The 27,422-nt window shown below is 50.4% G+C and overlaps 1 protein-coding gene and 1 non-coding gene across 6 annotated transcripts; both read left to right on the forward strand.

Annotated features, from left to right (window-relative positions):
* SEC14L2 (SEC14 like lipid binding 2) lies at positions 1–27,331 on the forward strand. Of its 5 annotated transcripts, none has more exons than XM_515071.8 (12): positions 1–201; positions 2,669–2,744; positions 9,026–9,069; positions 9,779–9,838; positions 10,099–10,287; positions 11,875–11,970; positions 12,114–12,174; positions 13,284–13,367; positions 18,458–18,564; positions 18,647–18,786; positions 18,933–19,102; positions 24,992–27,331. In XM_515071.8, the coding sequence occupies exons 1-12, from the start codon at positions 148–150 to the stop codon at positions 25,120–25,122; spliced, it is 1,212 nt and encodes a 403-aa protein (XP_515071.1). In that variant the 5' UTR covers positions 1–147; the 3' UTR covers positions 25,123–27,331. The 5 variants fall into 5 exon arrangements, with proteins under 5 accessions (XP_515071.1, XP_003953914.1, XP_016794449.1 ...); XM_016938961.4 differs by lacking the exon at positions 1–201 and adding an exon at positions 1,770–2,016; XM_003953865.5 differs by lacking the exon at positions 2,669–2,744 and having other exon boundaries at positions 32–201.
* On the forward strand, positions 23,745–23,848 carry LOC112206798 (U6 spliceosomal RNA). The gene has a single exon (XR_002941269.2). It is a non-coding gene; the product is annotated as a U6 spliceosomal RNA (small nuclear RNA).
* Positions 27,332–27,422: the final 91 nt, after the last annotated feature.

Consider the following 27,422-nt stretch of genomic DNA (forward strand, 5'->3'; position numbering starts at 1 on the left):
AAGAGGCGGGGCTTGGCTGCCAGCTCCGCGGCCCGGGCAAAAGGCTGGGACTTTACTCCGGGTGGCGGCGAGGACGAGTCTGTGCTCCATCAGCTGCCGCACCCGCCGCCTCCCGCCCCCAAACCCCATCCCCGCGGTTGAGCCACGATGAGCGGCAGAGTCGGCGATCTGAGCCCCAAGCAGAAGGAGGCATTGGCCAAGGTGAGCTGTAGCCCTGGCCCGGTCTCCCGCCTCGGGCTGTGGCCCTCGCCCTCCTGCGGCAGCGAGAAGGGACGGGGCTGGGTGGGGGCCGAGGGTCCGTGGCGGGCGGCGGAGGGAACAGAGGCGGCTGTCCCAGCCTGGCCCGCGCCCGCGGATGGCTCCTTCCTCCCTCTGCCACCCTCGAGGTCCCAGGAAGTTTGGCCACCCCCCGCCCAAGCTCTGAGCAGCCGTGGCGGTGCCACCTGGGGAGAAGTGGTTGCTTGTGAGTCCCCGGAGGCCGCTGAGGGCACAAAGGCAACATTCATCCTCGGGACTGGCAGCCGGGCCCTGGGGCAGGGGCAGGGGCCCAAGTTTCCTCCCATTTCCGGGAGGCTTTCTTCTTGTAGGGTCAGTGGCACGATGGAAAGGGCTCTGGATAGCTCCTTGGGAGACTTGGATAGCTCCTGCCCCGGCACCAAGCCGCTGTGCGACCTTGGGCAAAACCCTGCCCTTCTCTTTGCTCCTCGATGCCATGGAATGAGGAGGTTGGACCAGATGATGTTGAAGGGAACACCTCCATGTGTGAATTCCAGGCTCCCCCCATGAGGCACTGGGTTGGTGTTAGTTTGAGCTGAGACCAGCCGTCCCCTATCTTGCATCCCAGACCCCTGCCTGGCTCAGGACTTAAGGTTTATGCTCCTCAGAAGGCAAGAAGGTGAGCCTGGCTTTGCCTTGGCATCTGTGACAAGGAGGGGGCAACAGTTTGAGGGCGGGACCTTCCTCTTCACGAACTAAATCTCTTATCTGTCACCCCTGGGGAGTGAGGAGGTCGGCTCTTCTCTGGGCAAGAGCCGATAGGGTCTGGCCCCAAGATTTGGAGGCTCCACAGCTGGGGAGTTTTCCATGGCTGGGAAAGGTGGGGCTGGGGGCAGATGTATCCTGCCACTGGCAGCAGTGGGGAGGCACCAGCTCCATAAAGCCTTTGTCCCAGGCTGGGCCTCCCCCATCCCAGGAAGGCTGGACAGGGAGGCTTCAGATTTTACTGCTGACTCGCAGGAGAGGTCAGGCAGAGAAGGGATTAGGTGGTGATTAAACTGGAGACCAGGGGCTGGTTAGGGTCCTTGGAGAGGGGTAGCTTCATGCCTGCAGTTTGGAGGAGCAGTTTCCCTGGTGCACTGGGAGCTGCTTTGTGGGGTGGGATGGTCTGAGTCCCTGGCTGACCTAGGCAAGGGGCAGAGGTGGCCAGTCCTCATTAGTCTCCTCTGGGACTGCCCTCTAGGTCAGTGGTCAGGGAAAGGTGAATGGCTGGGAGCAGGAGGCTCAGGGAGGGCATATGGGGGCCTGTTCGCCTACCAGGGAGTGAGAGGTTGGAGGTAGGTGTGGCTGTCCATTGAGGTCACTGTCCACCTCCTTTGTTTGGCACTACCTGCACTTTCCCGATTCCTGGCTTCCCCTACTGGAACTGTTCCCTCCACCTGAGTTGCCCACCTCCCTCCCCCGCTGCCTTTGAAGTCCTTCAAGCCCAGCACAAATGCCATGTTTTATAGGAAGCCGTGTGAGACCACCTCTTTCTTCCCTCTGCTCCCCAGCAAACTCCTCATCCTTCCATGGGGCAGAAGACCATGGTGGAAAGAGTGTGTGCTCTGGACTCAGACAGACCCGGGTTTGCATCCCAACTCTGCTGATGACTAGCTGTTTGACCTTGGGCATGTTACTTAGCCTCTCTGAGCTTTAATTCCTTCATCTGTAGAATGGGGACAATACTTCTACGGGTTCTGAGTGAGGAGTAAATAAGCTACGGTGCCAAGATCAGCGCTGAGCGACAGGAAATGCTTGGTAAACTGACAGCTTTTACTGCAGTCTGTATCAGAGTGCCTACTATCACGATTAGCTGGGAACACATCTGCCTGCCCCCAGACTGGTGTGTGGGAGCCCTTGTTGTGGGGCAGGGGCAGTGTCTCACTCCCTTCCCACTTCCTGCCCTGCAACCTGGCACCCCGACAAGACAGTGCTCCAGGCAGCATGAGTGCCCAGGGAGTGTCTGCAGAGTTGAACTATGTTAAAGAGAGGTCCAGTTGGCCGGGCGTGGGGGCTCATGCCTGTAATCCCAGCACTTTAGGAGACCGAGATGGGCGGATCAGGACGAGGTCAGGAGATCAAGACCACCCTGGCTAACACGGTGAAACCCTGTCTCTACTAAAAATACAAAAAATAGCCAGGCGTCTTGGCAGGCCCCTGTAGTCCCAGCTACTTGGGAGGCTGAGTCAGGAGAATGGTGTGAACCCGGAAGGCAGAGCTTACAGTGAGTGGAGATCACCCACTGCACTCCAGCCTGGGCGACAGTGCGAGACTCTATCTCAAAAAAAAAAAAAAAAGAAAGAAAGAAAAAAAGAAAGAGGCGTCCAGCAAAGATCTCAGTGGAGAGTCCTAGGCAGAGGGCAGCAGTCAGGGCGGGCCCTACCACTCACCCCGATGCCTCTCCCTACAGTTTCGGGAGAATGTCCAGGATGTGCTGCCGGCCCTGCCGAATCCAGATGACTATTTTCTCCTGCGTTGGCTCCGAGGTGAGGGAAGAGGGGCTGCGGGAGGCTGGGGCAGGGGCTTGTTCTGGGCAACAGAATAGCACCCTCTGAAAACCCTGCCCTTGGCAATTGGGGCATCTAGAGTGTCCAACCTTTAGCGCCAAAGGGCCCTTGGCAATGACATAAACTCAACCCTCCTAGTGGATAAAGACACTGAGGCTCAGAGAGGTCAAGTGACTTGTTCCAAGCCACACAGTGAGCGAACTGCAGGCAGAGAAAAGGGGAGAGTCCAGGTCGGCTGACCCTTGGCCCACAGCCTTTTCCATCTACTCAAGAAATCTGCTCTGCTGAAGGAGTTGGGGAAATTGGCTGAAGAAAAAGTGAGAAAGGCCCCAGCCATGTGGGGGGTTGGAGGCAGAGCCAAGTGTAGAACCAGAGTCCTGGCCCCTGCTATGCCCTAGTGTGATGGCAGGTCCCTGCAGACCACAGTTTAGGCAACTTGAGGGAGGGACAGAGTGCATGGGGAACCTGAGGGGCACAGCCTGACCTAGAGTGACAAGAGTCTCCTCAAACCACCACCAGGCTCTAGAGCCCAGGTCCTGGTTCCAGCTCTTCCCCGCCCTGGCTGTGGTGCCTTGTTCAGGGTAAATACTTCCCTAGGATCCTCCTCTGGAAGAGCAGGACAAGACCTGCCTGCTGCAAGATGTGACATGACAGAACTCTGCATGTGGTGTTGAAATGCACACATTTCTACTGGCATGAGGGTCAAATTCAGCCTGGTGCCCCAATCCCTGAGATGTTTCCATTCCTTCCCCTCCTCTCCTTTCCTGTGATTCAGGTCATGTGCCACCCTCCCTGATTCTTCTGACACTTTTTTTCCCCTCTATATAGAAATTTTATTAACAGACATAGAAATAATAAAGAAAATTCTATTATGGCCAGGTGCGGTGGCTCACGCCTGTAATCCCAGCAGTTTGGGAGGCTAGGCGGGCAGATCACTTGAGGCCAGGACTTCGAGACCAGCCTGGCTGACATGGTGAAACTCCACCTCTACTAAAAAATACAAAAATTAGCCGGGCGTGGTGGCGGGCACCTGTAATCCCAGCTACTCAGGAGGCTGAGGTGGGAGGGTCGCTTGAACCCGGGAGGTGGAGGTTGCAGTGAGCTGAGATTTCGCCACTGCACTCCAGCCTGGGTGACACAGGGAGACTCTGTCTCAAAAAAAAAAAAAAAAAAAAAAAAAAAAGAAGGTTACCTTTTTTTTTTTTTCTTTTTAGTAGAGACCTAGGTTTCACGTTGGCCAGGCTGGTCTCGAACTCCTGGCCTCAAGTGATCTGCCTGCCTTGGCCTCCCAAAGTGTGGTATAGAATCATATCCTAAAATATTAAAGTACAAATTATGCCCTATTATTTTAATTTTAATTTCTTTTTTTGAGACAGGGTCTCACTCTGCTGCCCAGGCAATGGGCATGATCGTAGGTCACTGCTGCCTTGAACTCCTGGTCTCAAGTGATTTATTTATTTATTTATTTATTTAAAGATGGAGTCTTGCTCTGTTGCCCAGGCTGGAGTGCAATGGTGCAGTCTCGGCTCACTGCCACCTCCACCTCCCAGGTTCAAGCAATTCTTCTGCCTCAGCCTCCTGAGTAGCTGGGATTATAGGCTCCCACCACCACACCGGCTAAGGGTTTCACCATGTTGGCCAGGCTGGTCTCAAACTTCTGACCTCAGGTGATCTGCCCACCTCAGCCTCCCAAAGTGCTAGGATTACAGGCGTGAGCCACCACACCTGGCTGTTATTTTTATTTTATATTTTTATTTTTATTATTTTTTTTGAGACAGAGTCTCACTCTGTCGCCCAGGCTGGACTGCAATGGTGCGATCTTGGCTCACTGCAACCTCCACCTCCCAGTTTCAAGCAATTCTCCTACCTCAGCCTCCCAAGTAGCTGGGATTACAGGCATGCACCACCACGCCCGGCTAATTTTTTTTTTTTTTTTTTTTTTTTTGTATCTTTAGTAGAGACGGGGTTTCACTATGTTGGCCAGCCTTGTCTCGAATTCCTGACCTCATGATCCATCCGCCTTGGCCTATTTTTACTTTTGAAACAGGGTCTTGCTGGCCTCAAACTCCTGGGCTCAAGTGATCCTCCCACCTCAGCCTCCCGAGTAGCTTGGCCTACAGGTACACACCATTGTGACTGGCCCTATTATTTCTTTATGGACACATAAAGACATGCACATGCACATGCACACCCTAGGAGTCTTGGGGCAGGTGAAGAGATGTATTTTCCTTTTCTTTCCAGAAATTTCATAGAGCTGGCACGCTCCTGAGAGGCTGCTTGTAAACATCTGAGGGCAGATCCATCCAGGAGCCTCTGGAAGTGTCACTTGCCCCTTTCCCCAAAAAAGCTTCCATCCCATCCCCCTACCCCAGTCCACCGCCCAGAGATGGTGGAGGGGTAGTGTGGGGGCGGCAGTGGAATCAGTTCAGGCTGGAGGAAATTTTGGCCCAGCATTTGCTGAAGGCCTGCAGCTAGAAGCAGGTGGGTGGAGAGAGTGGGAAGATAGTAGCCTTCTTAAAGGGCCAGTTGCAAAACGATCCAGCAGACTAGGGAGCTGCTGTTGGGGGAGAAGCATGGTTTCTGAGAGCCACTGAACAGCAACACAGCTCTCTTACTGAGGCAGGGGCCAGCCAGGGGTCCTGGCAGCTGGTCTCCCAATTCCTGGGGAGCCTCATACTTCAGGCACACCCTACCCCCTCACAGTGGCGGTCATTCAAAGAATGTGGTCGGTCATTCTCATTTGCCAGATGAGAAAACAGGCTCAGAGAGGGGAGGGGACTTACCTGAAGTTACAGTTAATGCGAAGCAGAATCAGGGCAGAAACCTAGGACTCCAGACTCCAGGCCAGTATCCTTTCCAGGAAGCCACCCCTGCTCCTTAAAGCCAAGCTCAGCCTCTTACAACAGAGGAAGTGTCTCCTCTGCATTTCATTTGTGCCTCATATTTCCTGGGCAGGAGCTCAGGCCTGGTCAGAACCTAATATGAATCTCAATTGGGTTTTTTTTTTTGTCCCTAAAAAAAACCCAAAACCCAAAAAACAACAAAAAACCAAGGCCTGGCATGGTGGCTCATGCCTGTAATCCCAGCACTTTGGGAGGCCAAGGTGGGAGGATCACCTAAGCCCAGGAATTCAAGACCAGCCTGGGCAATATAGCAAGACCCTGCCTCTACTTAAAAAAAAAAAAAATTAGCTGGGTGTGGTGGCATGCACCTGTAGTCCCAGCTACTCGGTAGGCCGAGGTGGGAAGTCACTTAATCCAGTAGTTTGAGACTATAGTGAGCTATATCGCACCACTGCATTCCAACCTGGGCGACAGAGCAAGATTCTGTCTCAAAGAAAATAAAACAAAACAAAACAAACAAAAAAACAGCCTTTTCTCTTTCTCTCCTTCAATCTGACAAAGACTTTTCATAAAAGTCACACACCGGCAGAATGTCTGTCCCTAACCTAGGTGTGTGCTTGGGGCTCCTCTCTCTCCCTTTCTCCACTGAGGGCTTCAGTTTTCTGCTGGCTTCCAGGCATAGAGAGCAGGTCCGCAAGTCTCCTCTGCTTCCCCCTGACTGAGGCTGAGCTGCGCACCCCAGCAAGAAGGATCAGGGAGCAGGATAAAACAAGGAAGTGGTGGAGGCCCTGGGAGGGAGGCAGAGCGGGTCTGAGTCTCTGCATTTTACAGGTCTAGGGAATGAATGAACCACCACCACCCAGACAGCTGCTCCTGAGCTGGGTTCTTGCAGTGCCCCAAGCCATGCTTTGAGTTGCCCCTGACCAGGGCAGCAGGAGCCTGGAGAGGCCTCAAGCAGGCATGGGGAGGCCTCAGGTGTGGTACTGCCAGGAGCAGGTGGCAACTCTGGGAGAGCCCTCACAGAAGATGCTGGATGTTGGGCCTTGGCAGATAAGGGTTAACTGGAGAGCCTCCCCAAGATAAGGGGCTCACAGTTCGCCACCACTCCTGTTCCCTAAGAAGATAAGGGTTCTTCTCACAATAGTGGTGTCCTTCCTATGGAAGATTCTCATTTTCATGGCCCAACTCCCCCACCACGAGAGGACAGTGCCTTGCATCTTCCAAGTGTTTCTATCTTATCAGATGATTTGGTCAGAGATGTACAGTATCTTGTCCAAGGTCAAGCAGAGAAATGAAGAGCTGGGATGCAAAGCCAGAAGATATTCCTCTAAAAGCTGTCCCATGCTGCCATGGCAGCACACAAAAAAGGGTGGGATTCAGTTCTGCCAGGACGTGTCCGGCACCTGTGATGGGTGTGGCATTGGTCAAATCTCTTGAGGGAGCCTATGGGCCCGGGAGAAGGGACTGATTTTCATAACAGCAGAGTCAGGGAATGTGCTCGGCACTCCCAGAGAGCGATGGTTAAGGGACCGGTGACAGTCCAGAGGGCAGCCTGTCTGGCCCAGGTTCCACAGCTGTCAGCAAATCTAGATGCCAAATCCACAGAGGACATACAGCTGGGAGGGACAGTTCATAGGTCAGATGGCAAAATTGATCTGAATCTGGATCTCAAAACTCTTTGAAGGATGGACTGAAGTTGACTGTAACAAGAGGAAATTTGATAGGGAAGGATCTAAGGTCTCTCCTCTCCACGTATGCAATGGAGGCTTAGCAGTGGCACAGGTGAAAAGGATTTGGGGGTTTCAGTGCCTATAAGCTCCACCTGAGTTAAGGGTGTCGCCTGTTGCCAAGAAAGTTCTTAGGCTGGGCACAATGTCTCATGCCTGTAATCCCAGCACTTTGGGAGGCCCAGGCGGGTGGATCACCTGAGGTCAGGAGTTTGAGACCAGCCTGGCCAACATGGTGAAACCCCATCTCTACTAAAAATACAAAAATTAGCCAGGTGTGGTGGCGTATGCCTGTAATCCCAGCTACTCAGGAGGCTGAGGCAGGAGAATTGCTTGAACCCGGGAGGCAGAGGTTGCAGTGAGCTGAGATTGCACCATTACACTCCAGCCTGGATGACAAGAGCGAAATTGTCTCAAAAAAAAAAAGAAAGAAAGAAAAGAAAAAGAGAGTTCTTAGACAACACTTGGGGCTCTGCGTGGCTCTTAGAGCACACTCTGAGGGGGCTCTGGAAAATTGGAAAACACTCAAAGGGAAGTTATTTGCATGGACTTCAGACCAAGCTGTGGGGCTTCGTAAAGTCTCTAAGGATGGGCAGCACGATGGTAGGGGAGATGCAGAGTGAAAGCACAGAATTTTCCAGTCTTGGAAGTGTTGTCATGAGGCTAAGGAGGCAATCCTACTCTCTGAGTGTCTCTGAAATGAATCTCAACTCAGTATCAATCAGCTGAGTGCAAATTGCAGCTATGACTACCTGGGAGCAAGTGGCCTTGGGGGTCAGTGAGGTCTTTGTGTTCAAGCTTGAGCAGGACAACTTTTGGGGCATCATGCATAAAGAGGTGACCCAGGTGAAACTGAATTCTGAAACTTGTCAGGAGCCCTGGGAGGCAGGCCCTTTGTGTGGCTTTAGGGAATGTGTGGGCCCTTTGAGGACATGACAAGGTTGGGTGGAGGCTCATCAACCCCTCTATCCCACTGGGATGTTCTGCCAGCTCTGCCACAGATTACAGGGGCAGCTATATTCATCTTTGTTTTTTGTTTTTCTTGGGATGGGATCTCGCTGTGTCACCCAGGCTGGAGTATAGTAGCGAGATCTCAGCTCACTGCAACCTCCACCTCCTAGGCTCCAGCAATCCTCCCACCTCAGCCTCCCAAGTAGCTGGGACTAGAGGCGCATGCCACCACCTGTAGCTAATTAGTTTTTTTTGGTTTTTTTGTTTTTTTTTTTGGAGAGACGAGGTCTCACTGTATTGCCCAGGCTGGTATGTTCATCTTTGAACTGTGGTGTCAAGGTCTCAGGATTGGATGTGAGACTGTGGAGGAGATAAACTTTGTGCAAGGGGGAAGGCCAAATAATAAGAGGATCCGGGGTTCATTTTCACTGAGAGGAGGGAAGACCTTTAAGTTGATTATAACCACTGGAGTAAAGCTCTCTTGACCCTGAAGTTACAATAGCTGACCCCAGCTGCCCTGAACTTTGACCTGCTCTCCTCGCAAACCTGGGGCCTGTGGTGCCCCAGAAGTTCTCAGTAAAGGCTCTCATGTTAGCTTCTGCTTGTAGGATGGTCTGAGGGTTAGCTGGAGAGATGACTGAGAGGAACTGGCCCTATCATGGGAATATGGGAATCTCCCCATCCTTGGACACCCAGTCCTGCTAACCTAACCCTGACCAGAACTGTTTCCCCGTTACAGCCAGAAGCTTCGACCTGCAGAAGTCGGAGGCCATGCTCCGGAAGGTGAGACACATTTGGCTGTTGCTTCAGTTCCTCCCCATCAGAATCACTCCTTGCGTGGACTTCTTTTGCCGCACCTCCCATCCCAATCACAGCTTTTGGCTTTGAGTATTAGCCGACCACTGTTGCCTTATCCCTCTGGGACAAATTGCATTCCCTTCCCTGGCAACACAGGCTTTCATAGCTCTGGGCCAGCCAAGAATGATAATCTGTTCTGCTAAGACCTCTAAAACAGGCAGGGCCTTCTTTTCCATTCCTGCCTAATGCCTTCTGGTGACCACTTATGATCTGGTGGTCCATTCACGCTGTTGCTTATTGCTACATGCCTATTAAACCTCCCCCACCATCCCTGCTTTTTGTTTTCTTTTTTATTTTTTTCTTTTTGGAGACAGAGTCTCGCTCTGTCACCCAGGCTGGAGTGCAGCAGTGGCGCGATCTCAGCTCACTGCAACCTCCGCCTCCCGGGTTCAAGTGATTTCATGCCTCAGCCACCTGAGTAGCTGGGATTACAGGTATGCACCACCACAGCTGGCTAATTTTTCTATTTTTAGTAGGGACGGGATTTTGCCATGTTGGCCAGGCTGGTCTTGAACTCCTGGCCTCAAGTGATCCACCCGCCTTGGCCTCCCAAAGTGCTGGGATTACAGGTGTGAACCACCATGCCTGGCTGTCCATCCCTCCTTTTAAAAATTTCCCCATTGTATCTTTGTAGCATGTGGAGTTCCGAAAGCAAAAGGACATTGACAACATCATTAGCTGGCAGCCTCCAGAGGTGAGCACAAATTATCCCACCTCATCCCTATGCTAGGCCTTTCAGACCCACAACCTGGGTCCTGGATCCACTGGATTTGGATCCTTAGAGGAAAGGTCTGACAATGCCCACTGAGCCCTGATGGTCTCCAGAATGGGCATCTGTTGGTACCCAGGGGAGGGAGGTAGAGAAAGATACTGATGAACCTGGAGTAAGGCCCTGTGGTCCAGGCAAGGTATGGATGCCTGCTGACCAGGTGGCTCCTCTGTGTCTTTGCCCAGGTGATCCAACAGTATCTGTCAGGGGGTATGTGTGGCTATGACCTGGATGGCTGCCCAGTCTGGTACGACATAATTGGACCTCTGGATGCCAAGGGTCTGCTGTTCTCAGCCTCCAAACAGGACCTGCTGAGGACCAAGATGCGGGAGTGTGAGCTGCTTCTGCAGGAGTGTGCCCACCAGACCACAAAGGTGAGTGGACCACCATGGCTAGAAATGAGTTGACCACAGCAGAGGCATTCCAGCAGAAGCAGGGATGTCACACAGGAATATAAGCACAGCTTCAGGTCCAAGGCCCAGCCTTTTTTTTTTTTTTTTTTTAATTTTTAAAACTTTTTTAGTAGAGACGGGGTTTCATCATGTTGGCCAGGCTGGTCTTGAACTCCTGACCTCAAGTGATCCACCCACCTCGGACTCCCAAAGTGCTGGGATTACAGGTGTGAGCCACTGGACCTGGCCAAGGCCCAGGCTTTGGGATTTCCTAGACCAGTGACATTTCCAAGTTTTAGAATATTCCCAAATATCTATTTTGCCATGTAAGGACTTTAAAACAATGACCATCTATTGTTGCCATCATTAACACCCAAAACTATAAGAATGGCAATAATCTCAGATGAAAAAGCAGTCCTTTAGGAAGCTGCAGTGAGCCAAGATCGTGCCACTGCACTCCAGCCTGGGCGACAGAGACTCCATCTCAAAAAAAAAAAAAAAAAAAAAAGGAGTCCTTTAAATTGAATAAATTTAGCTTCATAAAAAACTCACTATTGTTATTTTTCTGATTTATATGGGGACCCAGTGAAATCTTATTGTGGACCAACCCATCCTTGAGCAAGTATTTGGGTACCACTGGTGCAAATGATCTCAGATTCTTGCTTCTCTAATTCTGTATTTAAAAAAGATAAGGATGGCTGGGTGTGGTGGCTCATGCCTGTAATCCCAGCACTTTGGGAGGCTGAGGTGGGCAGATTGAGCCCAAGAGTTCAAGATCAGCCTGGGCAACATGGCAAGAGCCTGTCTCTACAAAAAAAAGTAAAAAATTAGCTGTGCATAGTGGCACATACCAGCTACTAGGGAGGCTGAGGTGGGAGGATCACTTGAACTTGGGAAGTCGAGGCTGCAGTGAGCCGTGATCGCACCACTGCACTCCAGCTTGGGCAACAGGGCTAGACCCTGCGTCAAAAAAAATAAGGATAGCTGATTCCCTTACTGAGAAAAAGACTGAAGAACAAGCAGGAGCTGCCACTTCCCTCCTGCCCTCCTCTCAGCAGTTGTAAAGATCCAGTGAAATGATGTCATAAAGTCTAGGAACATTCCCACACTCATCTACAAATGTTCACAGAGAGCCTACTGTGCGCAGAGACCCTGCGGAGCTGGGGATGCAGGAAGCATTAGATGTGGATGCAACCCTGAGGGTTCAGGGTGCACAGAACGTCTGTCCTCGGGCATAAGTGGCTCTACGGGTACCGTGCACAGAGCACACAGTGACTCAGGAAGGGGGAGGCCATCAGGCCAAACTGCAGAACCAAAGCCATCTCAGATGTCATCTAGATCCACCCAGTCATGTACTGGAAAAGAACACAGAGACCTAGGCAGGAAGAGTGACTCGCCTAGACCACAATTCTGGCCTGGGGTGATTATCTCAGTTTGGAAAACTCTGGGTCCGGCCCTAACTAGCTCTGATTGCTCTCTGGATGCACAGTGCAATCATTTGGCCTGGACTGGAGTGGGCTTCTGAAGTAGGACAGCCTGACAAGACTTCCTGCTCTCTGTTCCCTGCAGTTGGGGAGGAAGGTGGAGACCGTCACCATAATTTATGACTGCGAGGGGCTTGGCCTCAAGCATCTCTGGAAGCCTGCTGTGGAGGCCTATGGAGAGGTGAGGGGCAGGGGTGGGGAGGAAGGGGACAGAGGGAAGGGGAGGAGGAGTAGGCCCCTCTCCTAGGCTGTCCTGTGGGATGGGTGAGGCAATGGGGGCAGATTCTGAGCCTGCTGGAATCAAGAGTGATTTTGTTTCCACAGTTTCTCTGCATGTTTGAGGAAAATTATCCCGAAACACTGAAGCGTCTTTTTGTTGTTAAAGGTAAGTTGGGAATTTCTTGTGATAAAGCCAGATGGAAAAGAGGGGTCAAAAACATGACTGCGGCAGATGGAGGGTCAAACAGTGAGCCAAAAGAGGGGGTCTGAGGACGTGTTCAGAAGACTGCTGCCCCTGCTAGTGTGCTGGCTCACGGCTGTAACCCCAGCACTTTGGGAGGCCGAGGCAGGAGGCTCTCTTGAGCCCAGGAGTTTGAGACCAGCCTGGGTAACACAGCAAGACCTCATCTCTATAAAAAAGTTAAGGAAATGAGCTGGGTATGGTGGTGCATGCCTGTAGTTCCAGTTTCTCAAAAGGCTGAGGCAAGAGCATTGCTTGAGTCTAGGAGTTTAAGGCTGCAGTGAGCCATGATTGTGCCACTGCACTCCAGCCTGGGCGACGGAGCAAGTCTCCATCTCAAAAAAATAAAAATAGGGCTAGGTGCAGTGGCTCTCTCCTGTAATCCCAGCACTTTGGGAGGCTGAGGTGGGCAGATCACTTGAGGCCAGGAGTTCAAGACCAGCCTGGCCAATATAGCAAAACCCCATCTCTACTAAAAATATGGAAATTAGCTGGGCGTGGTGGCCCACACCTGTAGTCCCAGCTACTCAAGTGGCTGAAGCACAAAAATCACTTGAACCCGGGAGGTGGAGGATGCAGTGAGCTGAGAGCTCACTGAGGCTGAGGCAAGAGCACTGCTTGAGCCCAGGAGTAAAAGGGTGCAGTGAGCTATGATTGTGCCACTGCACTTCAGCCTGGGTGACAGAGCAAGACTCTGTCTCAAAAAAATAAAATAAAAAGAAGACTGCCCTTCACATACGCAGACTACTTTACAACTCACAGAGCTTTCAGTATTTATAATCTCCTTTGAGCCACCCAGCCTGATGAGATAGGAAGAGACCATTTGATTATATCCACTGTAAAGATGGGAAGCCTGGACCTCAAAGATGCCCATGCTGAGCTGCACACCCTGGGCTGCCTATGTGGGCTCCAGAGCCCTGGGGAACATGTGGCCCAGCATGGGCTGGCAGGAGGGTAGGAGGTGCTGCAGAGGACGCTGTTAGGGACAGACTGGGCACTGCTCCCAGCCTCACATTATCTGGTCTCTGTTCCAGCCCCCAAACTGTTTCCTGTGGCCTATAACCTCATCAAACCCTTCCTGAGTGAGGACACTCGTAAGAAGATCATGGTCCTGGGAGGTAAGTGGTCCAGACTGTTCTCAACTCCAAAGGAGGGTCTGTAGCCTAAATCCGGTCCAGCTTTAGGGGTGTGGCCGTAGCCACCAGGGTGAAAGCTCCCTCTGCTAGTTTGGGAGCAGTGGGACCCAGGAGCAAGCTGGGGTGGAGCTAGTGCCTTCTTCTGTTTTCCTAAGAACTCTTTCTCTCAGACACTCTAGAAGCAAGCACTGGGTCCATTATTGTAGATTCAAAGATGAATGAGACTCCAGTCCTTGCCCTCAAGGAACTTACAGTATAACAGGAGACAGAAGACCTAGAAAGAGAGGCTGGGTGCAGTGGCTCATGCCTGTAATCCCAACACTGGGAGGCTCAGGTGAAAGGATCACTTGAGGCCAGGAGCTCAAGACCAGCCTGGGCAACAAAGCGAGACCCTGTCTTTACTAAAAAATAAAAAATAGCTGGGCATAATGGCATGCACTTGTAGTCTTAGCTATTTGGAGGCTTAGGCAGGAAGATCCCTTGAGCCCAGGAGTTCAAGGCTGCAGTTAGCTATGATCATGCCACTGCACTGCAGCCTGGGCAACAGAGCAAGACCTTGTTTTTTAAAAAAAGACCTAGAGAGAGAAAGCTATGATATAAACTAGAAAAGACAGTAGACTAGTCATAGAGAGGGTGCCATAGAAGTTGCAGGAGCAAGGTTGCTTTCAGTTGGGGAAAACTAGGAGCAGCTTCATTTGACAAGCACATAGTATGTGCCAGGCCCGAGCTACTGCCAAGACTACAAAGATGAATAAGACAGAGTCCTGGCTGGGCACGGTGGCTCATGCCTGTAATCCCAGCACTTTGGGAGGCCGAGGTAGGCGGATCGCTTGAGCTCAGGAGTTCGAGACCAGCCTGGCCAACATGGTGAAACCCCATCTCTGCTAAAAATAGAAAAATTAGCCAGGCGTCGTGGTGTGCACCTGTAATCCCAGCTACTTGGGAGGCTGAGGCAGGAGAATCGCTTGAACCCAGGAGGTGGAGGGTTGCAGTGAGCCGAGATTGCACCACTGCACTCCAGCCTGGGCAACAGAGTCTCCGTCTCAAAAAAAAAAAAAAAAAAAAAAAAACGGGGGGGGTCCCTTGAAGGTCTTTTGGCCTCTCTGGGAAAGCAGACACAAACAAATCTATCAGTATGCTGTGGTAAATGTACAGAAGGGGAAACCACAAAGTGCATGGGAGCACTCAGCGGGAGCACCCACTCCACCTGAGCTAGGAAGGGGGTGATGCCTACCTAAGCTGCGTGCTATGGAATGAGTAAGAGTCTGCCAGATGGAGCAAGGCAGGAAGCTGCTTGGCAGAAAGAAGAGCATTGAACAAAGACCTTACATAGCATGGCAGAGGCAGCTGTTATAGAATGTGAGGCAGGGTGTGGCAAGGTATGAGGCTGGAGAGGGAACCAGGAGTCAGGCCCCAGAGAATCCAGGGCACTAGGTTGAAAAGCTGGGATATGACTCTACAGGCCACTGGGAATCAGAGTTTTCAGCAGGGGAGTACCACAAATTTTAAACCGAGACACAGTACTAGCAAGATTGCGAAGGCTACCAGTTTGCACGAGCCTCTGTCTCTACAAAAAAAAGTAAAAAATTAGCTGTGCATAGTGGCACATACCAGCTACTAGGGAAGCTATAGATTTGTTTGTATCTGCCTTCCCAGAGAGGCCAAAAGACCTTCAAGGGACCCCCTTTTTTTTTTGAGACAGAGTCTCTGTTGCCTAGGCTGGAGTGCAGTGGTGCAATCTCGGCACAATGTTGTCACAGTCCATGCAAGAGGTGTTGCAAGCCTGAATCGGGGAATTGGCAACAGGGATAGAGAGGAGAGGATGGATTTAAGAATTATTTAGGGCCAGGCGCAGTGGCTCAGGCCCATAATCCCAAACACTTTGTGAGTGTTTGGGAGGCCCAAGTGGGTGGATCGCTTGAGCCCAGGAATTCCAGATCAGCCTGGACAACATGGTGAAACTCCATCTCTACAAAAAATACAAAAATTAGCCAGGTTTGGTGGTGTGTGCCTGTAGTCCCAGCTACATGGGAGGGTGAGGTGGGAGGATCGCTTAGCCCAGGAGTTCGAGGCTGCGGTGAGTCGTGATGGGTGCCACTGCACTCCAGCCTGGGCAACAGAGCAAAACCCTGTCTCAAAACAAACAAACAAACAAACAAACAAAAACTTATATAGAAAGTAAAACAGCAGAACTCAATTGACTAGATGTAGGAAGTAAGGGAGAAAGCTAGAATGAGCTCCTGGTGTCTGGCAGAGGTGACTGAGAGATGGTGACGCATTAGTTCAACGGGGGAAAACAAAAAAGCTTGAAGTTGAGCTTGAGGAGTCTGTGAGATATAAAAATGTTGGGAATACCTGAGTTTGAAGCTTAGGAGAAAACTCTGGTCTGGAGATTTGGGAGTTATCAAATAACAGCAGCAGCTAAAACCTTGTCAGTATGTAAGACTGCCTACGGAGGAACAGAGGCAGAACCCTGGGGAACATCCGAGCTCAAGAGCAGGCAGAGAAAGTGAACCCAGCAGGGAGACTGAGAAGTGATTAATGAGGTTGGCAGAGAAGCAAGTCAACAGGGAATGGATATGCAGGGAAGTAGGGGCAACATCAGGGTACAAGGAAAAGTGTGACCCAAAACCCAGCAAAGAGGACACACAGGCATCAAGCCAGCCAGGGACAGGCAGGAGTTCAGTTTTGCTGAAGTGGCGTGGAGGGAGAAAAGGCTAGAAAGGTAGATTGGGCATCCAGGTGTGGTGGCTCACACCTGTAATCCCAGCTACTCGGGAGGCTGAGGCAGGAGGACCACTTGAGCACAAGAGTTTGAGACCAGCCTGGGAAACATAGTGAGACACCGTTTCAAAAACAAAACAAAAAGGTATATTGGGACAGGCTCATGAAAGGGTGAATGCCACCTATGGCACTGAACTTTGGGGGTAGGTAAGAGGGATTCTGAAGGCTTCACAATGTTCATCTTTTGGTGACACATCAGAAGTGGAGATTTTCCAAATGTATGCTAGTGAGACCCGGGGAGTGAAGTGAACTCGTCAGGGAAGTGTAGGACTTCTGGGTTCCAGACTTAGCTCTGGCAGCAACAAGCTCAAGCTCTGTTTTTGTTTTTTTTTTTCTTTTTTAAATTTAGGTCCCCACAAAAGCATTCTTTTTTCTTTTTTGAGGGAGGCTTGCTGTTGCTCAGGCTGGAGTACAGTGGCGTGTTCACGGCTTACTGCAGCCTCAACCTCCTGGGCTCAAATGATCATCCCACCTCAGTCTCCTGAGCAGCTGGGACTACAGCCAGCACACCCACCTAAATTTTTATTTTTGGTAGAGACGGGAGCTCACTATGTTGCCCAGGTTGATCTTGAACTCCTGGGATCAAGCAATCCTCCTGCCTCAGCCTCCCAAATCACTGGGATTACAGGCATGAGCCACTGCACCCAGCCAGCTCTCTGCTTTTTGTTGCCTCAGTTATTCTCTCTGTAAGATGGGAAGAATCCTCCTGGCCTTATCGCAACTCTCCAGCTGGACTGGGGGAAGAACTATAAAAGCTGAGCAAGAGGTTTTTATGATTTTTGTTTTTTCTGCTGCTACCACCCACCATGGGCATGAGACGGTTTGGTTTCCTGGCAGCAGAGCTGTGTAGGAGGTTCAGTCTGTTCCCCTACCCACACCTAAAACTCTTTCAACCAAACCTGCCTCAGGCTGGGAAGATACAGAATCTTCAACAGAGGGGGGAGATTCACTCGGGCTGGTCACTGGAGCTTAGCAGTGCAGATTAAATCACCCCAAGACCACAGACACTGTGTTCCCAGGAGTTGCACGGTCTTTGGTCCCTAAAAATCTGAGGGCTGGCAGACTCTGGACAGTTTCTGCGGGTCTCCAGCCAGCATGACACTGGCTTGTACCCCAGGGCCTGGAGCTGCTGCCTATATATGCTCTATATAGTAGGCATAGGCAGGTTTTAGTATCAAAATATTGTACCTGGCTGATATTTGTGAATTTGGATTGGTGAAGTGGTTCTTAGCATTGGCTGTGCTAGAGTCAAACTCTCCTAGACAGGAAGGAGCTCGGGTATTAAAAAAAAAAAAAAAAAAAAAAAGAGCCAAATTACTGGTGGCTCAACAGCTGAAAACAATGGGAGCAGAAGTGAAATGGTGGCTGGGGTAAAGCCAAGAATCCATTTAAGGGGTGACTCTACAGAGATGCATTTACTTATTAAGTCACGACTTAGCTGTACGGGAAGGTGGGGGAAAGACACATAGTTCTGCCCTCACAATGTTCAGTCTAATCAGGACAGGGTATGTGCATTCAGGCCTTCCTGCCCGCCACACGTGCTGTTTCCTCTGCACGGAATGTCCTTCTACCCTTTCTTTGTCCCCTCTCCTGCTGTACTTCAATGTGTCACCTCCGTGGGGTAATAACATACTCTTAACGTGTATAAGGCACTTTATGGTTTAAAAAGCCCTCTCAGCCGGGCGCAGTGGCTCATGCCTGTAATCCCAGCACTTTGGGAGGCCGAGGTGGGTGGATCATCTGAGGTCAGGAGTTCGAGACCAGCCTGGCCAACATGGTGAAACCCTATCTCTACTAAAAATACAAAAAATTAGCCGGGTGTGGTGTCGGGCGCCTGTTGTCCCAGCTACTCAGGAGGCTAAGGCGGAAGAATCACTTGAACCCGGGAGGCGGAGGTTGCAGTGATCCAAGATTGCGCCACTGTACTCTAGCCTAGGCAACAGGGTGAGACTCTGTCTCAAACAGAAAAGCCTTCTCAAGTACTTAGTTCATTTCACTCCCACCATAACCAGGCAGGGCAAGAATGTCACTTAGCTGTTCAGACACAACGAGGACAGGAACCAGGGTCTCGATTTCTGACCTGGGGCAGAGCCATCCTCTGGCTCCTGCTGAACCCCCTGCAGTACTATGCATGCACTGTGTGCTTCTAATGCAGGAATTTGAGGCGGGGTGTTGTGGGGTGCAATGGATGGGTTTTTTCTGCCTCTTTAGTGTAGACCACTAGGGTTATGGCGAAATCTTACCTAGTGTTGAGATACATCTTTATCCTTCCTTCCCTCTCCTGCCAGCAAATTGGAAGGAGGTTTTACTGAAACATATCAGCCCTGACCAGGTGCCTGTGGAGTATGGGGGCACCATGACTGACCCTGATGGAAACCCCAAGTGCAAATCCAAGGTATGAGCCACCAGAGGCTAGAGGTGAACAGGGATGCCTGGCTCAAATGCACATTCCAGTTCACTCCATGCCATGCTTCTAGATCAACTATGGGGGTGACATCCCCAAGAAGTATTATGTGCGAGACCAGGTGAAACAGCAGTATGAACACAGCGTGCAGATTTCCCGTGGCTCCTCCCACCAAGTGGAGTATGAGATCCTCTTCCCTGGCTGTGTCCTCAGGTAGGGGCCTGGGCCCTTCCAGGAGACCCGAGCTTTCATCTATAGGTCCTGATAGGTGGGCTGGAATAGGAGAAGCCCTGGTGCCAGGACCCCGGAGAGGGCACACACAGACAGAATTATGTCTCAATTGGTGATGTCCCCTGCAGGTGGCAGTTTATGTCAGATGGAGCGGATGTTGGTTTTGGGATTTTCCTGAAGACCAAGATGGGAGAGAGGCAGCGGGCAGGGGAGATGACAGAGGTGCTGCCCAACCAGAGGTACAACTCCCACCTGGTCCCTGAAGATGGGACCCTCACCTGCAGTGATCCTGGCATCTGTAAGTATCTCTGCCTTGGCAATGCCTTGAAGCCCCATGTCCAGCTTTCTGCCTGTGAGGTTCCTCTTCCTCCATGGATTTTTGGCTCTGAGTGTTAGAACTAGAAGTGGAATGCCATCAGTTCAATCCTCTCCTTGTATAGATGAAGAAATCTAGGCTTGGAGACTTGTTTATGGTGACCCAACTGGTTAACAGCAGGGTGGGACTTTGATCTCATACTCCTAGGTATGGGTGAGTCACAGTCCTAGGCGATCACAGGGGTTCAACACGTCTGCTTTCTGGTCCAGGTCTAACTGGGTCTGTGACTGGACAGATATTTCTTGGGGATGCTCCTTCCCAGAGGTCACAGAGATAGAACTGGCTGGGTGGGCATGGGATTACAAGGTAAGCAGAGTGCTCAAAAGTCCAGCCTTCACCCCTGAGTTTCACTCATCTCCCAGCTGACCAAAGAATGGACACAGACTATGAGCAGGCAGTTTACACAAGAATATAAGAATGGGAAACAGACATTGGAAAAGGTGCTTAATCTCTCTTAACTTTGTAATACCATTAAAATTCCCCTTGACTCAGCAATTCTACTTGTGAAAATTTATCCTACAGAAATACACAAATACTCAAAGATACAGGAACAAGGATATTCCCGGTAGCCTGGGAAACTGGCAGTAAACCATATGACCATGATAAGGTCTGTTAAGTAAATTACAGTCCATCCATACAAAGTTAAAGAGAATAAACTGACATGTAAACTGTCTGGGACATGTTAAACAAATAAGCATGAAACACAGCATGTATGGTATGTACTCACTTTGGTTAAGGAAGTGTGTACACAGAAAAGAACTCTGGGGAAATTTATGCTAACTCTAACAGTGGTTATCTCTGGGATGATAGGATGTTTATGGAGGGCTTTCATTTTTACAGTATTTCTGCAAATATATTTTATGATGACTACGTATTAATATTACATTTATAAGCAGAAAAACCATACCTACACCCCCCTCAACACCCACAATCAAATCTCCAGTTTCTTTTTGTCAGAGCCAATGGAAAATCAATCAGAGCAAAGGCTTTATCATCAGAGCTGAGCTGGACTTGACTAAAGGCTAGCTCCATGGCCTTTGGCAAGTGACAAAACCTAAGCTTTGGTTTCCGGACTGCTACACCGGGGTTATCTCACAGGGATACCTGATGATTTGATGTGATAAGTTCTGTGAGGCGCTTAGCATAATGCCTGGCATAGAGCAAGCACTCAATGCACTGCAGTCACCACTATTATTGTTAGGACAAGGCCTGTGGGAGAAGGGCCATCCTGCAGACAATGCCGGGAGATGGGAGAAGCCCTGTGCCCCATTTCTACGGTAATACCAGCACTACCAGGAGATCTGAACTAGCCTCACAGATGTCTTGGCCTCTCTGCTTGTCTACATGGTCACCCAACCTGAGATTTTGCCTCCTTCCTCACATCCCAGGCACCCTTCATCTCCACTGCCCCCTCCTCACAGATGCTCTGTGGTACCATATAGCTCCTGGGGGAGGCGGAATATTCTTATTAGTGAGCAGCCGGGTCCTGGGGGAGAAGGTATATACTGTGTGCTTCAGCAAGAACAAGGCTTAGCACCAGCCCAGACAATGTCACCCACAGAGGAGAAAGCACTTAATACATATAAGCTTGAATTTTTTTGTCTGTTTCTTTGTTTTTAGTAGAGACGAGGTATCGCTGTGTTGCCCAGGCTGGTCTCGAACTCCTGGGTTCAAGCGACCCTCCTGCCTTGGCCTCCCAAAGTGCTGAGATTACCAGCATGAGCCACCATGCCCAGCCTTGAATTATTTTTTTAATGGATGGGGAAGCTGGGGCATAGAGAAGGGATGTTCTCCCATAAAGTAGCTTGTGTAGACATCAAGACAGAAGACGTCAGAGAATCCTAGAGTCCTGATCCAGAACCTCTTGGCCATTGACTGTCCTGGATGTGTCAGAGAGTGTGGAATCCCAGACCGGGGAAGTAATTGACCCAAGGTCACAGAGCCAGTAGGAGAGCCCCAAACCATTTTCCAGCATCTGCCCATTACCCCTCTATCTTCTCTTTAGTATCTGAAGGACACTGCCCAAGAAGGGAACATGAACCTTTTAACATAATCAGGCTTGGGCTTGCAAACCCCCAAATTTATTTTAGCTCCTTCTGGATACATTCCCAACCAGAACCTTTACCTGCCTGCAGGATCTTGTCTGGGATCTGCTCCTGGCCCATTCCCAAGAGGAGCAGAGGCAGGCCACAGGATCCATTCCCCCTTCCCAGGTACAAAGACAATGAATTTGGAATCAGCTGTTACCTGGTGCCACAGCTAAGGTTAGATGTGAGCCCAGAGAGAACCCAGTATTAGCTTGCAAGCTCATCTGCGGGAGGGCAATGCCCTTGGAGAACCAGGAGACCCCTGGAAAGCAGAACAGTCATCCAGTGGAGAAATTAAAACTGTGCCAGCCTCCAATGGCAAGAGCACATTAACCTTCCCCAGGCTTCTCTGGTCCTTATCCCAGTGCACTAAATTACCAAGGAGGAGAACCAAAGTTTGAATTGATTTCGCTTTTGTTTTCTCACCTAATATTTACCAAGGGCCTACTGAGTACAGAATACTCAACTAGGAATGAAAAGATTCCCAAAGAAAGATCTGGACTTTGTCCACTAGAAGTGCACAATGTGGTCAGAAGACTGGAAACACTGTAGAAAGGGTCAGCAGTGCTGTGGTGAAAAGAGCCCAGCCAGGCACCAGGAGGCCTGGTTTCTGAGTCCAGCTTTGCCAATGACTCTCCCAGTGTTTTCAGCAAGTGTCTCTATTAGGTTTGGTTTTCCTTCTCCTTAAAATGACAGAAGTGATGGCCGGGCGTGGTGGCTCATGCCTGTAATGCCAGCATTTTGGGAGGTCAAGGTGGGTGGATCACTCGAGGCCAACAGTTCGAGACCAGCCTGGCCAACATGGCAAAACCCCGTCTCTACTAAAAAATACAAAAATAAGCTGAGTGTGGTGGCGCATGCTGGTAATCCCAGCTACTTGGCATGAGAATTGCTTGAACCCAGGAGGCGGAGGTTGCAGTAAGCCAAGATTGCACCACTGCACTCCAACCTGGGTGACAGAGAGAGACTCTGTCTCAAAACAACAACAACAACAAAAAGAGAGGAGTAGACCAGAGCAGATCTTAATGTGGGGTCCCCCGGAGCAGTGGTTCTAAATCGTAAAGACCAAACATGTCCTCTTTACAGCAAATAGTGTCTAAAATGTCCCCTTTACTATTCTGAAGTGAAATTCAAAATACAGAAATTCTGAATATTATATCCCAATAATATAACCCATCCTACCTACACACGTAATTTAAAAATCAATATAATCTCCTATGGTAATAGAAAAGAGATATAAAAGGGAACTAATTTAGAATATATATTTTTTTAATACATGAATGAGAGGGTAAGGTTGTACCTTTCCCATTGGGAACCATGGCCCCAGAGGTTCTACAGTGGGCTCCAGGAAATCTAAAATTATGTGCTTTCTTTTCTTTTCTTTTTTTTTTTTTTTTTTTTTGAGACAGAGTTTTGCTCTTGTTGCCCAGGATGGAATGTAATGGCTCGATCTCGACTCACTGCAACCTTCGTCTCCCAGGTTCAAGTGATTCTCCTGCCTCAGCCTCCCGAGTAGCTGGGATTACAGGCATGGGCCACCACGCCTGGCTAATTTTGTATTTTTGGTAGAGATGGGGTTTCTCCATGTTCGTTAGGCTGGTCTTGAACTCCCGGCCTCAGGTGATCCACCCGCCTCAGCCTCCCAAAGTGCTGGGATTACAGGCGTGAGCCACCACGCCCAGCCAAATTGTGTGCTTTCATCAGATTCTCAAGGGGGTCAGTTACCCAACTAAATTTAAGGAGCCTTATCCTGGAGGGTGTCTGGGGGCTCTGTGAGTCTATGATTAGTGTCAAAATGAACCATGCAGACTCTGGAGCTGCAATGACTCCACTTCCCTCTGGCCTGTGGTTCTCTGATCAACCCCTTTCTTGTTTCTGAGGCCAAGTATCTTGCTAGGCAGGGCCATTATCGACCTAGTACTTGGTGCAACGAATGCAAAGGACCTCTCCTCCAGCATGGCTGATTCTGGTTGCTAAGGCTCTATCATCCAGGGCAGAGATGAAGCTTCACTCTTGCCAGAGGGACTACTGGCTCTGAAAGACCTCTAGTACAGGGGAAAAATAGATGACTAACACCTTACACCATGAGGAAAGAGTGGGTGGTGTGTCTACCCTTTGTCTAAACTATGCATTTTGTCCAGGGTCAGGAAAAGGTTAAGTCTTAGGATTAAATACAGGATATTTTTTTTCTTGCTGAGAACAGTGAGAGAAGACCGGGGTAGGGATGGGGCAGAACTAGTATTTTTGTTTTCACATTCAGTTCTCCTGAAGGGGTGTTTGGCTGAAATGGAACAACTTCTCAAAGAAACAGGGTTAGATTAAAAGCAGCCTGTTCCTCTGCCAAAGTGTGGAAGCTTTCTCTGCCAAGTGCATGCCCATTTTCTCTTTCCAGAGGAAACCACTGCTAATGTCTATTATCCTATCAAATATCTTCCATCTAGAAGCATTACATGTTTCCATAATAAACAGGGCATACAGTGCTCGCTTTGTCAGCACATACACTAAAATTGAAACAATACAGAGATTAGCATGGCCCTTGCGCGAGAATGACAATCAGGTTATCTTAAATAAATAAATAGAAAACAGGACATACACACACACACACACACACACACACACACACACACACACACACATATATTCACAGGAATTGTCTGTCATTCACTGTATGTTTGAAGGAATTTTGAAACTGTCAAACTCATCGCAGGATTTGAGGAAACTTTCCCATTAGGACAAGCACCAGAGTGGTATCATCAGACAATCTGGGAGTCTAAGCAGACAAAGAAGTAAAGCCAAAAGTATTTTTACCTATGTAGTTACAAAAATGTTACAAACTGTTTACATACTGTTCTGCAACTTGTTTTGGCCTCAGGACACATTGTGGACAGTTTCCTGTCACTTCTGTGGAGCTAACCTCTTTTTTAAAAAATATATCAGTATTCTATCACATGGATTACAATATAAAATTGTTGAAGCAATTCTCCTTTGATGAACATTTGAGTTTTCCCAATCTCTTATTATTACAAATAGGGATGCAACGAGCATCTCTGTCCATTTACCTTTTTGCAGGATAAATTCCTGGTTCAGAAAGTTTGCCCATTTTACCTTTTGTCAGAAATTGAACAGGGCCAGGTTTTCCAGGGTCCAAGTCAGGCAGAACAAATGCAGCAATGTGGAACAGACGGAAACTCCAGCTCTGTCATTTCCTCACTGTGTGTCACCAGAGTCACACCACCTCCTTTTTATCAGCTATAAAACAGGACTACTGCTGAACTCGTAGAGTTGGGGGAAAGAGTGAGATAACATATAGATTACCAACCCAGTGCTGCGACACACAGCTATTATTGTTATTATTACAACTGCTACTGCTGCTGCTAATTCTCCTCCCTCCTTTCAAAGTCCAGTTCAAGCTCTAACTCCTTTAAAAAGCGTTTCACATGATTTCAGTCTACCAGGCCCTCTTCTTCCAAGCTGGTACAGACGAGATGGTCTCTGTCACTCATCTGGCACTTGGCATGTTCTGCCTATTTTTTTCTCTCCATGAATGTCTTGTCAACCCCGCTAGATTAAGTTTCAGAAGGTCAAGGATCATTACCTAGGCTACCTTCATCCCCATGACCTGCCACACTGCCTTGCTCAGTCACTAAACATCAACAAAAATCACTGTCCCCAAGCCCTTTGCCAGAACTGCCTGAATGTCTGTCTGGTTTCTGCCTTCCCTCAGATGTCCTGCGGTTTGACAACACCTACAGCTTCATTCATGCCAAGAAGGTCAATTTCACTGTGGAGGTCCTGCTTCCAGACAAAGCCTCAGAAGAGAAGATGAAACAGCTGGGGGCAGGCACCCCGAAATAACACCTTCTCCTACAGCAGGCCTGGCCCCCTCAGTGTCTCCCTGTCAATTTCTACCCCTTGTAGCAGTCATTTTCGCACAACCCTGAAGCCCAAAGAAACTGGGCTGGAGGACAGACCTCAGGAGCTTTCATTTCAGTTAGGCAGAGGAAGAGCGACTGCAGTGGGTCTCCGTGTCTATCAAATACCTAAGGAGTCCCCAGGAGCTGGCTGGCCATCGTGATAGGATCTGTCTGTCCTGTAAACTGTGCCAACTTCACCTGTCCAGGGACAGCGAAGCTGGGGGGGGGGGGCATGTACCACAGGGTGGCAGCAGGGAAAAAAATTAGAAAAGGGTGAAAGATTGGGACTTAACACTTCAGGGAAGTCAGCTGCCGGGGAGAAACTTGCTCCTAAATGAACACGTAAGTTTAGATCGCAATGAGGAGTAGGAGGGTAGCTGGTTGCTAGAGTTACGGTGGGGATCAGAAACTCTTCCAAACATTTTAGCACTGAGGCTGGGGTAGCTTTTGGCTTTTCCCAGGTCTCAGGAGGTGGCCTGAGTCAGCACACATCTTCCCACTCTGTAGACAGGCTGGCCTCTCCCTCACTTTGAGACTTTGGCAACTCCTGGGCCACACGGCCTGCCTCTTTGATTACTAATGATTGTCAGTGACTCAGAGCTTCCTGGGACTTCGGGTACCCACCCGCTGTTCTCCATGCAAACAAAGCGCCAGGGAAATGACCCACAGGGATCGCAGCTGCAGGGAGGGCCAGGGAGGTTGGGGGTGGGAGTGAATGCTAAAAGCAGATCGTCCAGTGCCCTTTTCAGTGCTACCGGCCTCTCACCAAGCAGTCCTCCATGTGAGCAACCCCGAGACAAAAATGCTAAGTGGGATCAAGAGAGCAGCACTCGGAGAGGGTGTTTGCCAGTCTGAGTGTCCCGCGGTGCCCGCCAACCCGCTTCCTGACTGACCTGAGCAAGGTCTTACTAAGCGGTCCCATCTCTGTGGGAGGCATGCAACGCGTGCAGGGAGTTCAGGTGCCGGTCGGCGTAGCCAGGCCTGGAGGCCCCCCAGGCAGGAGGCCGCCCAAAGCGGGGCCGGCGTTTCGTAGACTAGGGGCTGGGGGCGGCCACAGACGGCCTCGAAACCACAGCCCTTACCCCAATCCCACGAGCCCCGCCAACGAACCACAGGTGCTGGGCTGCAGAGAACATGGGAAGGCGGCCCCAGACCTGGCGGGAACGCCTTTCCCTCAGAGCCAGGCCCCGGCCCCGTCTGGGAAGCTCATCTTGCGAAGCTGAGGGAGCTCAGGGCAAAGGCCAGGCTAGCGCGGACCGGAAGGGGCCGAGGCTGCACGGGCCTCTGCCAGAACGCTCAGGACATCCCGGCCTGGGTTTACAACGCTGTTAGGAAAATTAACCAATGAATAAAGCAACGTTCAGTGCGCAGGGAATGAAATTCAATGCCCACCGCTAGACTCCTCGCTGCCTCTCACTCAAGAGGCCCAAACTCAGACGGCCTCAGGGACCCGGCAGCCGTTTCACACCAATAGGTAGGGCGCATGCGCAGAAATCCTCCTCGGCTCTCTAGCGTGAGCTTTCCCAGGGGGCCACGCCCAGCTTGCCTTCTGATTGGCCCAGCTGGTGGGTTGTCTTCCGCCATCTTTGACCAGGGCACTAAGGATGCTCCCGACCGCCTTCACAGTGAGGGCGGAGGCCCTGCCCCGCCAGCTGCTCAGTACGTGCCGCGCAGCCCGTGCGAGCCAAGTGTGAGTCCGGGCGAGCGCCTGCGGAGCTAGCACTGGGCCCAGAATGAGAGGGAGGCGGAGGAGCAGCGATCACGTGGTTTTAGGGACTGTCTAATAATTCCACGCCAGCATTGCCGGTGTTTCAGGGGGTGGGAACCGCTGCGTTCCCCATCAACTTTTCTCCCACCAACCACCCTCCCCAACCTACAAGCCCAGCTCAGCTTGAGGTAACTGCTGACCGGACTGTCCTATACAGCCCTACAAGACAGAGGCGCCTAGGGCTGAAAGCGGGGGCCTCCGTAGGGAGCCAGCGGGGGCCTCAATAGTTACTCATTTTCTCTACCTTTGATGAAAATAAGAGCTAATTCTTAATGAGGCCTACAGGGTATCACGCAAAAACCCTGTGCTTACTATTATACTTTGGGTTGTTGCAAAGATTAAAGGAAATAAGCCGTGCAAAGCGCTTAAGAGCTTGGTATAAGTAAGTGCTCGTCAATGTTGGCTACTCTCATTTTTTTGCAGACGTGGGAACTGGGGCTCAGGGAGGCTAACAGCCAGTAGGCGGCACAGCT

The sequence above is a fragment of the Pan troglodytes genome, chromosome 23, assembly GCF_028858775.2.
Source record: "Pan troglodytes isolate AG18354 chromosome 23, NHGRI_mPanTro3-v2.0_pri, whole genome shotgun sequence".
In the NCBI taxonomy this organism is placed as follows: Eukaryota; Metazoa; Chordata; class Mammalia; order Primates; family Hominidae; genus Pan; species Pan troglodytes.

Bases quoted from the DNA above. Each gene is read 5' to 3' on its own strand.
- SEC14L2 (XM_515071.8), top strand. From the start codon at position 148: ATGAGCGGCAGAGTCGGCGATCTGAGCCCCAAGCAGAAGGAGGCATTG. The intron at 18,565-18,646 runs GTATGAGCCACC...CCATGCTTCTAG, and splicing joins ACCCCAAGTGCAAATCCAAG to ATCAACTATGGGGGTGACAT. The intron at 19,103-24,991 runs GTAAGTATCTCT...GCCTTCCCTCAG, and splicing joins CTGCAGTGATCCTGGCATCT to ATGTCCTGCGGTTTGACAAC.